Source organism: Mustela nigripes, chromosome X (assembly GCF_022355385.1).
Source record: "Mustela nigripes isolate SB6536 chromosome X, MUSNIG.SB6536, whole genome shotgun sequence".
NCBI lineage: Eukaryota > Metazoa > Chordata > Mammalia > Carnivora > Mustelidae > Mustela > Mustela nigripes.
In genome coordinates, this window is record NC_081575.1 from 80,836,800 (window position 1) to 80,851,683 (window position 14,884).

At 38.2% G+C, this 14,884-nt stretch overlaps 1 protein-coding gene across 1 annotated transcript in view; it reads left to right on the plus strand.

The window, feature by feature from the left end:
• The window catches only part of DGKK (diacylglycerol kinase kappa), a 171,460-nt gene that overhangs the window by 74,575 nt on the left and 82,001 nt on the right, over window positions 1-14,884 (plus strand). The window contains exons 5-7 of the mRNA XM_059385658.1: window positions 5,552-5,687; window positions 6,156-6,262; window positions 6,581-6,703. Coding sequence (XP_059241641.1) covers window positions 5,552-5,687; window positions 6,156-6,262; window positions 6,581-6,703 — 366 coding nt within the window. The remainder of the gene's footprint in view (window positions 1-5,551; window positions 5,688-6,155; window positions 6,263-6,580; window positions 6,704-14,884) is intronic.

Consider the following 14,884-nt stretch of genomic DNA (forward strand, 5'->3'; position numbering starts at 1 on the left):
TTCATCATCCTTAGCAATCAGGGAGATTCAAATCAAAACCACATTGAGATACCACCTCACACCAGTTAGAATAGCCAAAATCAACAAGGCAGTAAACAAGTGTCGGAGAGGATGTGGAGAAAGGGAAACCCTCTTACACTGTTTGTGGGAATGCAAGTTGGTGCAGCTGCTTTGGAAAACTGTGGAGATTCCTTAAGCAATTAAAAATAGAGCTACCCTATGACCCTGCAGTTGCACTACTGGGTATTTACCCTAAAGATACAGATGTAGTGAAAAGAAGGACCATCTGTACCCCAATGTTCATGGCAGTATCAGCATGGACAGGACTGGAGGAGATTATGCTGAGTGAAATAAGTCAGCAGAGAAAGCCAATTATCATATGGTTTCACTTACTTGTGGAGCATATGGAATAACATGGAGGACATTAGAAGGAAAGGAAAAGTGGGTTGGGGGAAATCAGAGTGGGAGATGAAGTATGAGAGACTGTGGACTCTGAGAAACAAACGGAGGGTTTTAAAGGGGGTGGTGGGGGATGGGTGAGTCTGGTGATGAGTATTAAAGAGGGCACATATTGCATGGAGCAATGGGTGTGGTGCATAAACAGTGAATCTTAGAACACTGAAAAAATTAAATTAAATTAAGATGTTTGAAAAATAAAATAAATAATAAGGTTTAAAAAAATAAAAAGGAGGAAATTCTGCTAGTTGGAACAACGTGGATGAACCTGGAGGACATTATATTAAATTAAATAAGCTAGACACAGAAAGACAAATACTGCATGAACTCACTTATATGTGGAATCTTAAATAGTCAAATGCTTGGGTGGCTGAGCTGGTTAAGTGTCTGTTTTTGGCTCAGGTCATGATCCTGGGGTCCTGCTATGGAGCCCTGCATTAGTCTCCTTGCTCCCTGGGGATTCTGCATCTCCCTGTCTTTCTGTCCTTCTCCCCCACTTATGTTCTCTCAATCCCTCTCTCTCTCAAAGAAATAAAATCTTAAAATAATGAAATAGTCAAACTTATAGAAGCAGAGAGTAAGTGGTGGTTACCAAGTGCTAGGAGAGGAGGAAATGAGGAGATGTTGGTTAAGGGATACAGAGTTTCAATTACACTGAATGATGAATGAGTTGAATAAATTCTGGAGATCTAATGTACAACAATGTGCCTCTAAGTAATAATCGTTCATTGTATATTAAAATTTGCAAAGAAGGAATATCTTGAGTGTTCTTAATACACACACACACAGAGAGAAGGAGAGAAAGAGGTAACTATCTGAGGTGATGAATATATTGATTAATTTGATTTTGGGTATTTATTTCACTGTATGTATGTGTGTACATATATAGGTATATCAGATCATCAAATTAAATTAAATATATATAAATTTTAATTGTCAAATGCACCTCAATTTTTACAGCTCACTTTAAAAAGAAAATGAGTTTCTTTCTGGTGGATAGACTAGATGAAATCTAACATTCTTTTCAATTTGAGAAGTTTATGATTCTAAGATTTAATTAAGCAGATGAGAAAACTGAAACTCAGAAGAGTTCAGTTGCTTTGCCTGAAGTCACAGTTTATTATTGCAGAATTGAGATTTCAGATCTCCTAACTCTTAATCCATGCTCCTGGAAGAACATCTTAAATTCCGACTAATTAATTATTTTCATTCTCTCTTCTAGTCCCCACCACTTGTGATTATGTAGCAGTCTAACACACAACTAGTGACATAAATTCAGACAACTAGATTGTGTAGGGCATCATATAGATTCACGTTGGCCAAATGATTCTCTAGCTCATGCATAGTGGCTAATAATTTGCTCAGGATGAACACATTTTACACTTGTTGTCCTAGCATAATTACTAATAACTTCCCCTTTCACTGTTAAAGTGCCATGATTTGGATGCTATGGTTACCTTACCAATGGCCAACCCAGCAGGCCCTAACATTTTGTAGTTACTAAATCTTGATGTAACAAAGCTGTTGAGTTTAAGTTGCAGCAAAACCAGTGATTTTGTTATAAGCCATCCCAAACAAAATTCCTTTAAGGAAATAGATCATTAGAAGATTTTGTGCCTTATGGGATGTTTCATCTGAGATTCATGCACTTTGCAGATACTTAATGCTATTAAGTTCTCACATTTGGATAGTGCTGTAGAGTTTACAAAATGCCTAGACTAACAAGACCTTCTTTAACTAATAGAAAAATAATTACTGTACCCATCTGGGTTTTGGATTGTGCTGAGAGGGATTGAGGAGATTGAGGAAATAGTCTTAACTACCCTAAAACAACAAAGAGTATGGTTGGATTGATAGTCTTTGTATGAATGTATTCACCTAAATATTTTAGAGGGGATAAAAATAAAACACAAAACCCAACAACCACACACTGAAAGCCTTAAGCTAAACTGTCTTCCTTAGCATTCAGAGATCAGTGGTTTGTATACATGCCAGTTTTTCATCTGTCTTCAAAATGGATTTTTAATCTGTGTCAATTAGAAAAGCCTGTAATGATATACTGTATTGGTTTCCTAGGATTCCCATAGCAAATTACCCTAAACTGAGTGAATTAAAACAACAGAAACTTATTCTCTCACAGTTCTGGAGTCCAGAAATCCAAAATCAAGGTGTCAGCAGAACCATGCTCTCTCTGAAGCCTCTAGGGGAGGATCCTTCTTTGCCTCTTCTTAGCTTCTGGTGTTTGTGTACATTCCTTGGCTTGTTGAACATATTATTCCAATCCCTGGCTCCATAATCACATGGTTGTCGCCTCTGTGTCTACATGCTCTGTATCTTCACATGGTATTCTTCTCTGTGTGTATAGCTGTGTCCAAAATTCCCTCTTATTATAAGGACACCAGTCATTGGATTAGGGCTATATGTGGTCTATTTCAGTATGACTTCTTTTTAAATTGACTCTATCTGCAAAGACCTTATTTTCAAATAAGGTCACATTCACAGGTTCTGGGGAATAAGACTTGAATGTATTTGGGGGGAAAACAGTCTATCCTATGCCCACACCCACAAAATTCACAGCCTTCCTACATGCAAAACACATTAATTCTTAGCTCAAAATTTACTTCTAAATAATCTAAATCAAGAATGGATGAGATTTTTTGTATGACCCATCTTGGGTAAAAGCTTCTCTCTATTTGTGGACTTGTAAAACCAAGAAAACAAGTTTTCTGCCTGCAATATACAATGTTGTGACAGGCATAGGATAGACATTCCCCTTCTGAAAGAGAAGAAATGGAAGGAATACAAGGGTATTCCCAGGGTTGCTGAACTAAGGCAAACTGACAACCCCATAAAGCAAATTCTATTAGGTTTCCAGGCCTCAGAATAATTCTCTGGTGGCTTAATATTCTTTCCTCTGGCCCTATTCTCTTAAGTTCACAGGGTTGGGAGCCCCCACTCTAACCAAAGAAGTGGATCCAGGAATACAGTGGCCTCACCTCCAGGCCACCACTCTCTGGTTTTTGAACCACCCTCAGCATCCCTGCTGACCTCTGAGCCCCCTTAGAGCCATTCTTCAATTTTGTTGAAGAATTCTTCCATTTTGTTGAAGAATAATACATGTTCACAGCCAAGTAACTTTATCAGCCTGTTTTCTGCCTGTCGAATCCTCAAAGTCTAACAGTCTTCATTTGGTCCCATGTCTGACCCTTTAGTCCAAGCTGGCAATTTTCTGCTGAGATAGTTTATTGGATCTGTGTGTCATACATCTAATCCCTCCAGCAAAATTTATCTAGCCACAATCTTAGGATCTCTCCAGAGCACATTTTCTCATGTTTTGCAATATATGTAGGCTAATAATTTTCCAAATCTTTAAATTCTGGTGACTTTTTGCTTAATAGTTCTGGAATGGACTGAAACTTGCACGTTCTAGGAGAGAACACTTGTCACTCTATAATGAAATGATCTGCTTAAGAAGTTTTCTCCTCCACTAGATTATGAGCTCCCTAGAGGCAAGAACTTTGGATCATTTATCTCTACATCTCCAGTATCTAGCTTCATCAGTGACACAAAGTTGGCTCTTAGTAACTATTGGAAGAGGGAAGGAGGTTGGAAGGAAAGAAGGAACATATTTGTAGAGTTATAATTTAGTGATTTGGGAGTAGAAAGGTGCTGGGAGCTCAGACTGCCAAAGCCAAGACTATGTCAACTTCCTCAGGACTCTTCACCATCTACTCTGATTTTCTTGGGGCTTTGTCAGGATCTAAGCATGAAAGAAACATTGCAATCAGAAAGTGGTCCCAGATCAGGTGGATAGCACATAGCTAGCATGCCAGAAAGGGTAAGGATGGAAAAGAGAGTGCCATGTGTAGGCTAAAGTTTAGATGGCTAATTCCTGTAAATTAATCAAGGCTGAATACTTAATGTGCTAGAACCCTCAACAGCTCTCTCTCTCTCTAATGGACCACTATTGGCTGGCATCAGGGAGAATATATAGTTCTTTCTAAAGTCTTGTTGTGCCTTTATACACCCTACCCATTATATTTTATAAATATAACCCATTACTTATTGCCAAGAATAAAAAGCTAAATGTGTACACCTATGTCTACACTTGAGAGGAAAGCAGAAAGGAAAAAAAATCAGACATTCACAGGAATTAGAGAAAAATTGAAATAGTCCCATGGAATGCACACACAGAACAAACTTGGGTGCTTTTGGTGCCCTCCACTCCCTTTCTCTTTTCGACCCCAAACTGCTTTTCCCACAGTCATGAAAAGTTAGGCTGTGATAAACAAATGCAACATTTACAGGCAGCTTAACAGTAAATGTCAAATTCATGAATTCATGAAATAAGGAACCAAACAGGATATCATTTCATGAAAGCAAGGACTTTGTCTTTTTCATATAGCTCCAATCCCTTGAAAGGTGCTAAGCACATAGTAGTTACTCAGTAAATATTTGTTTAATGAATTTTGAATGAATTAAATTTATTAACCAGGAAACTGCTATAGGTAGTCATAGTATAGCATTCAGGAAAAAATAAATGTTGCAACAAGAAGCCCCTGAGATGAAACTGTTGTGCAGGTAATGCACTACTCTGCTTACCTGGCAGCAGTAAGTCCAGGAAAGGGAATGTATATCTCCAGGAGATAGTTAAAGCATTCCTTAGAGCAAAGTTATAGATTTCCTGCCTCCTCCCTTTCTTTCCTGGCCAGATGACTTGGATTATCACTATATTTCCAACTGACCACCTCCTTGAGCTGACTACTAAAAGAGAACCAAGGCCAAGTCTAGCCAAACTAATTTTGTTTAGACTAAATCAATACAGTGGTTTGGCCAAGCAGTACAGAGATCATTGCTCCTGTCTTCCGCTCCAGTGGCAAGATCTACCTTCCTGTTCTTTTTCCCTTTCCAAAACCATTGGGAAAAAAACTGGAGGTGGGAGATTTATTAGATATTGGCTCCAATATTTAGTCTTCCTCTTCACATGCTCTGACACCTAACTGGCCATTTTAGACTTAGAAGCAAATTTTCTGTCTTTCCCTAATATGTCTCTATAATTAACTCTCTGTTCTCTCTTCTCTTTGATTTATTGTAGATACCTGCAGCAGAAAACAACCCTTTTCTTACTGGAATGCACTATTGGTACTCCAGTCACAGCTCCCGGACCCAGCACTGCAATGTCTGTCGGGAGAGCATTCCTGCCTTATCTAGAAATGTTATCATCTGTGAAGGTACCTCTCTGATTACTTTAGAAAATGAAGCCCAGTGGGTGGAGATAGGGGTGAAGGAGCTCATGTGGCTTTAGGGTCATTGATTCATACTAGGTCATTGACTCTAATGTAAGGTTAATTCTAATACTTAACAGACTGAAGAAGAGAGATGGGAAGAAGCTGGCATGAGAGGAAATTCTCATGAATTAATGGAGGGTTGGGTCTGAGAGAATTGGACAACATGGTTACAACAGTTGGAATAACAGAAATCACTTCATTCTTGCCATCAGTTTCCATTCAAGTTATATAGTAGGTAATTTAGCCAGTAAGAATAAAAAGTAACTAGATAATAGGAGAAATAGGCCTTTGGAGGTGAGTCAGAACTATTTAGATGCATCTAAGTTCTAACTTTCAGAGAAGCTTAGGGAAGGGACTTAGAATCTTGATTGTCACCAGATTCACATCCACCTTCTCTTCCTTTTTTCATAGTGTGCAAAGTGAAGTCTCACAAATTATGTGCTTTGAGAGCAAGCAAAGACTGCAAATGGAATACTTTATCTATCACTGATGACCTCTTCATGCCTGCTGATGAAGTAGTGAGTACCAGCCTAGAGCCAATCTTTCCTATCTTACCTTTAGCCAGGATACACAGGGGAAGGAAGACTTCTTCCTGTCTCCATGCAACCCAAGTAGACTTCCTCGCTAGGCTTACAATCCAACCAATCTAGAAGAATTAAAGCCCCCTACCTCCAGCTGTCATCACTTGCTAGCATTGGATTGAGGAGGGCAGGACCATGAAGAACATTGTTGAGGTTACTTAATGTCCTCCATGGGGTAGTATAGTTACTCCAGTTGGCCCTTTCTCTCCTTATATCTCTAACTTTTACCTCTTATCTTTTTTTAACTTTCAGAAGACTATGCCTCATCAGTGGGTAGAAGGAAACATATCTGTCAGTTCTCAGTGTGCAGTATGTCATGAGAACTGTGGCAGTTACCAAAGACTTCAAGATTTCCGATGTCTCTGGTGTAATTCTACGGTAAGTCTTCTCATCTCCTTGATACTTAGAGAACTTGACTTCTAGAGAAGGGGTGGAGCTAAGCTATGTGCCTACACATAGATAGAAATCTCAGAGACCTTTACCCCAAAATAGATTATGCAGCTTACATAGTGTAGAGCTCAGTATCTTGGCTTTCCAGATATGGTTATGGACTCTTGGAGAGAAACACTTGACTCTCATCTTTAATGGTTCTTAATTGGTGAGGTCCACTAGCAAATGGGAAAAGCTGAACTATGTTATGACAGTATAGGCAATTTAAAAAAATATGTTGAGTCTATCCTTAAGAAACCTTCTTCCTTCCTTATTCACTATTTCCTGGGAACTTATACTCTTTGTTAATTAATAATAGTTGATAATATTAACATATTATTATTGCCACAATGTATTGAGTGTTTGTGTACATGGTCTCATTTAATCCTTTTAACAACTATAAACTAGGCCTCATTGTCCCCATTTACAGCTGAAAAAAGTGAGGCTCAGAAAAATGAAGTCATTTGCTCAAGGTCATGCAGCCAGGAAGCAAAGAGTCTTGATTCATACATAATTCTGAAAAAATCATATTCTTAGCTACAATACTACCATGCTTCTAAACCAGTAGTTCTTAACTGATGGTGATTTTGCCCAGCCTACAGGAAACATTTGACAGTATCTGGAGACATTTTTGATTGTTACAACTTGAGGAGAGAGGGTGTGCTATGGGCTTGTAGTAAGTAGAAGTCTGGTATTCTACTAAACCTCCTATAAAGCACAAGAGAGTGCAAAACAACTATCCGGTCCAAAATACCAATAGTATCAATGTCAAGAAACTCTGATTTAGACTTTAGCTTTTAGGTGCCCGCATCAAAATAGTGCTCAAACTATTCTGGATAAGAAAAAACTAAAGTATGAGCTTCTTTTTGGAAGACTCTTGGTCCCTCTACCTGCTCCAGTTCATTAGTTTCTCCTGAAAAGGAGCTTGTGCCCTCATCAGGCATTCAAATTTTTGCAGCTGTCCCCAAGGAACACCTCTAGATCAAACGGATCTAGTGGTCAGTGAGGGAAGGCACCAAGAACTGTAACCAGTGGAGAAAGAGTTCTTACCTAGCTACCGTGCCCAGGGTTCAGAATGGGGTAGCAATCTGAGGAATCCAGTGTTACTGTAGAAGAGGACTTTTAGCATATCTTCATAATTATGGCCTAAAGGGCAAGCTTCTAATTTAAAACACATCTAAATGTCCACTGACATACTTTTTAGAGACATAGGATAGATACCATCTTTGTGCTGTCCCTCTGCCACACCCCAAAGTGCCAGTATCTCCAAGAAGGGAAATTTTACACGCATCTGGTATGCTTGAGGTTTTTTGTTTTGTTTGTTTGTTTGTTTGTTTGCAGCTGTTGCCCAGGTGGTCCCCCTTTATTGCCTAGCTCTGCTGGTCAGCAGGGCTTTCATTCCTGGGTCCTATGGGACTATAACAAATGGAGAGAGGGTTCCTGGCCAACCACCATAAACAGGGAACACCAAACAGCAGGTTGAAAAGAGGCCTATTTGTTTGTCCAGGAGTTTCACCCTGAAGAGCAGGCTTCTGATTCAACACACATCTAGGAGACTACTAAGATGCTCTCTGAGGATGAAAGCCAGTTGGTGTCATTTGCACTCTCCCTCTGACTTAATCCATGTTGCCAGTACTACCCAAAAAGGAGCTTGCACACTTCACTAGCACACCAATATTTGCAACTGCCATACAGGGAACACGGCTAAGTGTCCCAGCTCTGGTGGCCAGTGGGACATACATCTGCAGTCCCACAGGACTATATGTATTTGCATAATTCAAAAGCTGTTTAAGGATCTGGCTTCTAATCACCTGAATTAGGTGCTGATTGAAATCCTCCCCTTTGGGACACTGACATGTTTTGGCACACCCTCAATTACTGGGAGTCACTAGAAATAAAATAGCCTCTTCAGACAATCACAAAAATTTGAGAGAAAATCAAGAGTTAAGGCAGGAGTGAATAATAAGGTCCAGCCCCTACACAAGGCCACACCCTCTAGTCTGAGAGAGGTAGCTATTTAATTGATAGAAAACAATGCAGACTCCTGGGTATTTACCCCAAAGATACAGATGTCACGAAAAGAAGGGCCATCTTACCCCAATGTTCATAGCAGCAATGGCCATGGTCGCCAAACTGTGGAAAGAACCAAGATGCCCTTCAACGGACGAATGGATAAGGAAGATGTGGTCCATATACACTATGGAGTATGATGCCTCCATCAGAAAGGATGAATACCAACTTTTGTGCCAACATGGATGGAACTGGAAGAGATTACGCTGAGTGAAATAAGCAGAGAGAGTCAATTATCATATGGTTTCACTTATTTGTGGAGCATAACAAATAACATGAGGACATGGGGAGATGGAGAGGAGAAGGGTGTTGAGGGAAATTGGAAGGGGAGGTGAACCATGAGAGACTATGGACTCTGAAAAACAATCTGAGGGTTTTGAAGGGGCAGGGAGTGGGAGGTTGGGGGAGCCAGGTGGTGGGTATTAAGGAGGGCATGTATTGCATGGAGCACTGGGTGTGGTGCAAAAACAATGAATTCTGTTACGCTGGAAAAAAAAAATATATATATATATATAATCTTTAATAAAAAAGAAAAAGAAGAAAAAGAAGGCCTTTCCCAACCAAAGGTAATAAAAATATTCAAGCATAAAAAAAAACACAAGATAACGCCTCAGAAAAAAGTACTTAATGAAATATAGAAGGGCTATTTACCTGATAGAGTTCAAAATAGCGATACTTGGATGGTTAAGTCAGTTAAGCATCTGCCATCAGCTCAGGTCTTGATCCCAGGGTCCTGGAATTGAGGCCCATGTTGGGCTCCCTGCTCAGTGGGGAGTCTGTTTCTTCCTCTACCCTCGCTCTGCTCATGTTGTGCTCTCTCTCTCTTTCAAATAAATAAACAAAATGTTTTTTAAAAAGTTCAATATAATGTCCATAAACATACTCACCAAGCTCAGGAGAAGGATGGATGAACACAGTGAGAACTTCAACAAAGAGATAGAAAATATAAAAATGGGGAAGAAACAAATCAATGGAAAAATATTCTGTGCTCATGGAATGGAAAAATTAATATTGTTTAAATGTCCATACTGCCCAATCCATAAATCTATAGATTTATAGGTTTAATGCAATCTCCATCAAAATTTCAATGGCATTTTTCACAGAACAAGAACAAGTAATCCCAAAATTTGTATGGAACCATAAAAGACCCCCAAGCAGCCAAAGCATCTTCAGAAAGGTAAAGGAAGTGAGAGACATCATGCTCCATCATTTCAAACTATATTACAAATCTTATAGTAATCAAAACAGTATGCTACTGGCAGAAAAACAGACTCATAGGTCAATGGAATGATTATATAACCCAGAAATAAACCCATTCATATATGGTCAATTAATTTATGAAAAAGCCATGAATATACAATGGGGAAAAGACAGTCTCTTCAATAAATGGTGTTGGGAAAACTGGACGACCACATGCGAAATAATGAAACCAGACCACTATTTTACACCACTCACAAAAAATTAACTCAAAATAGATTGATGACTTGAACATAAGACCTGAAACCATAAAACTCATAGAAGATAACATGAGCAGTAAGATATTTGGTATTTGTCTTGGCTATATTTTTGTATTTGATACTATGGTACAAAGGAAACAAAAGGAAAAATAAATATGTGACTACACTTCTGGGTACTTATCCAAAGAAAATGAAAACACTAATTTGAAAAAAATCTATGCACCAATTTATGTGTGCATATCTAATAATAAAATTTTACCTAGTTAAAAACCGAATGGACCACCATGTTATTTACAATAGTCAAGATATGGAAACAACTGAAGTATCCATGGGCAGAAGAATGGATAAGAAAATGTGATGTATATAATAATGGAATATTATCCAGCAATAAAAAATAAAATCTTGCCATCTGCAACAACATGAGTGGACCTGGAGGGCATTTTGCTAAGGGAAATAAGTCAGAAAGACAAATACTGTATGATCTCACTTATATGTGGAACCTTAAAAAAAAACAAACACCAAACTCATAGATACAGAGAATAGATTGGTAGTTGCCAAAGTGAGGATTGGATGAAATGCATAAGAGGGGGGTTATTTTTTTAGCCACTGTATACTACAGTATTACTTTTTGATGTAGTGTTAATGATTTGTTAATTGCATGATAATGCCCAGTGCTCATCACAACACATTCCTTCCTTAATACTCATCACACCCCATCCCTTACACCCCTTCCCCTCAGAAACCCTCAGTTTGTGTCCCAGAGTCCATAGTCTCTCATGGTTTGTCTCCCTCCCTGATTTCTCTCCCTTCAGATTTCCCTCCCTTCCCCTATGGTCCTTCCTGCTATTGCTTATGTTCCACATATGGGTGAAACCATATGATAATTAACTTTCTCTGCTTGACTTATTTCACTTAGCATAATCCCCCCAGTTCCATCCATGTTGATGCAAATGGTGGGTATTCATCCTTTCTGATGACTGAATAATATTCTATTGTATATATGTACCATATCTTTTTATCTATTCATCTGTTGAAGGGCATTTCGGCTCCTTCTGCAGTTTGGCTATTGTGGACATTACATCTGTGAACATTGGGGTGCAGTGCCCTTTGTTTTCACTACATCTGTATCTTTGGGGTAATTACCTAGTAGTGCAATTGCTGGGTTGTAGTGTAGCTCTATTCTTTAACATCTAGAGGAAGCTCCATTCTGTTTTCCAGAGTGGCTGCACCAGCTTGCATTCCCACCAACAGTGTAAGAAGATTCCCCTTTCTTCACATCCTGGCCAACACTTGCTGTTTCCTGTTTTGTTAATTTTTACCATTCTAACTGGAGAAAGGTGGTATCTCATTGTAGTTTCAGTTTGTGTTTCCCTGATGGCTAGTGAAGATGAGTGTTTTTCATGCGTCTGTTAGCTATTTGTATGTCTTCTTTGGAGAAGTGTCTATTCATGTCTTCTGCCCATTTTTTTGATGTGATTATCTGTTTTGTGTGTGTTGAGTTTGAGTATTCTTTGCAAATCTCGGATATCAGTCCTTTATCTGTAGTGCATTTGCAAATATCTTCTCTCATTCTGTGGATTATCTCTTAGATTTGTTGACTATTTCCTTTGCTGTTCAGAAGTTTTTTTGTCTTGATGAAGTCCTGAAAGTTCATTTTTGCTTCTGTTTCCCTTGCCTTTGGAGACATGTCTGGAAAGAAGTTGCCATGGTTGATGTTGAAGAGGTTACTGCCTATATTCTCCTCTAGGATTTTGATGGATTCCTGTCTTGTGTTGAGATCCCTCATGCATTTTGAGTTTATCTTTGTATATGGCGTAAGAGAATGGTCGAGTTTCCTTCTTGCGTATGTAGCTGTCCGATTTTCCCAGCCCACTTATTGAAGAAACTGTCCTTTTTCCATTGGGTATTTTTTCCTGCTTTGTCAAAGATTAGTTGACCATAGAGTTGAGGATCCATTTCTGGAGTCTCTATTCTTTTCCATTGTTCTATGTTTCTGTTCTTGTGCCAGTACCGTGCTGTCTTGGTGATCACAGCTTTGTAACATAGCTTAAAATCAAACAATGTGATGCCCCCAGCTTTGTTTTCCTTTTTCAACATTCCCTTGGTGATTCAGAGTCTTTTCTGGTTCCATACAAATTTTCTAACTGTTTGTTCCAGCTCCTTGAAAAAATGCCAATGTATTTTAATGGGAATGGCATTAAAAGTGTAGATTTCTCTGGGCAAGATAGACATTTTAACAATGTTTGTTCTTGCAATGTATGAACCTGGAATGTTTTTCATCTTTTTGTATCTTTAATTTCTTTCATAAGTGTTCTGTAGTTTCTAGAGTATAGATTCTTTACCTCTTTCATTGGATTTATCTCAAAGTATCATATGGTTTTTGATGCTATTGTAAATGGAATTGATTCCCTAATTTCTCTTTCTACAGTTACCTTGTTAGTGTATAGGAGAGAAACTGATTTCTATGGATTGATTTTATGTCCTGCTACATTGCTGGATTGCTTTATGAGATCTAATAATTTAGAGGTGGAGTCTGTTGGGTTTTCCACATAAAGTATGTCATCTGCAAAGAAAGAGTTTGACTTCTTCTTTGCCAGTTTAGATGATTTTATTTATTTTTGTTATCTGATTGCTGATGCTAAGACTTCTAGCAGTATATTGAACAATAGTGGTGAGAGTTGGCATTTCTGTCACATTCCTGACCTTAAAGAAAAGCTAAGAACTTTTCCCCATTGAGAATGACATTCACTGTGGGCTTTTCATAGATGTTTTTTATGACATTGGGGAGTGTTCCCTCTATCCCTATACCCTGAAAAGTTTTAATCAGGAACAGATGTTGGACTTTGTCAACTACTTTTTCTGCATCACATGAGAGGATCTTATGATTCTTGTATTTTCTTTTATTAATGTGCTCTATCACATTGATTGATTTGCAAATGTTGAACCACCCTTGCATACTAGGAAAAAATCCCACTTGGTTGTGGTGAATAATCCTTTTAATGTACTGTTGGATCTTATTGGATCTAATGTACATTGGATCTTGTTGAGAATTTTGGCATCCACGTTCTTCAAGGTTACTGGTCTGTAATTCTCCTTTTTGATGGGGTCTTTGCCTGATTTGTGGATCAAGGTAATGCCTGCCTCATAGAATGAGTTTGGGAATTTTCCTTCTGTTTCTGTTTTTTGAAACAGCTTCCACAGAATAGGTGTTATTTCTTCTTTAAATATTTGGTAGAATTCTGATGGGAAGCAGGGAATCTGGCCCTGAACATGTATTTTTTGGAAGGTTTTTGATTACTATTTCAATTTCATTACTGGCTATTGGTCTATTCAGATTGTCTATTTCTTCCTGTTCCAGTTTTGGTTGTTTGTAAGTTTCTAGGAAGGCGTGCATTTCTTTCAGGCTGCTTAATTTGTTGGCATATCATTGCTGGTAATAATTTCTAAGAATTGCTTCTATTTCCTTGGGGTTAGTCATGATCTCTCACCTTTTATTCATGATTTTGTTAATTGGGGTCCTTTCTTTTTTGTTTTGGACAAGTCTGGCCAGTGGTTTATCAGTTTATTAATTCTTTCAAAGAATGAACTTCTAGTTTTGTTAATCTGTTCTACTGTTTTTCTGGTTTCTATTTCATTGGTCTCTGCTCTAACTATTGTTTCTCTTCTCCTGCTTGGTTTAAGTTTTATTTACTGTTCTTTCTCCAGCTCCTTTATGTATAAGGTTAGCTTGTGCATTTGGGATTTTTCTAATTTTCTGAGAGAGACTTGGATGGCTATGTATTTCCCCCTTAGAACCCCCTTTGCAATATGTCATAGATTTTGGACTGAAGTTTTTTCATTCTCATCAGTTTCCATGAATTTTTTAAGTTCTTCTTGAATTTCCTAGTTGACCCAATCATTCTTTAGCAGGATGCTCTTTCACTTCCAAGTGTTTGAATTCCTTTCCATTTTTTTTCTTGTGATTGAGTTTCAGTTTCAAGGCAGTGTGCTCTGATAACATGCAGAAAATAATCTCAATCTTTTGGTATTGGCTGAGACCAATACCAAATACTGTGACCACATACTGTGACCCAGTATGTGATCTATTCTGGAGAAAGTTCCATGTGCATTCAAGAAGAATGAGTATTCTGTTGTTTTCAGTGGGAATGTTCTGTATGTATCTATGAGGTCCATCTGGTCCAACATATCATTCAAAGCTCTTGTTTCTTTGTTGATCTTCTGCTTAGATGATCTGCCCAATTCTGAGAGTGGAGTATTAAAATCTCTTACTATTCATGTATTACTGTCGATATGATTCTTTATTTTTGTTAACTGTTGGCTTATGTAGTTTGCTGCTCCCAGGTTAAGGGTATAGATATTTACAATTGTTAGATTTTCTTGTTGGATAGACTTTTAAGTATGATATAGTGTCCCTCTGCATCTCTTAATACAGTCTTTACTTTAAATTCTAATTTGTCTGATATGAGAATTGCTACCCCAGCTTTCTTTTGAGGTCCATTGGCATGAAAAATGGTTCTCCATCTCCTCACTTTAAGCCTGGAGATATCTTTAGTTCAAAATGTGTCTCTTATAGACAGCTTGTGGCTGGGTCCTGTCTTTGTAT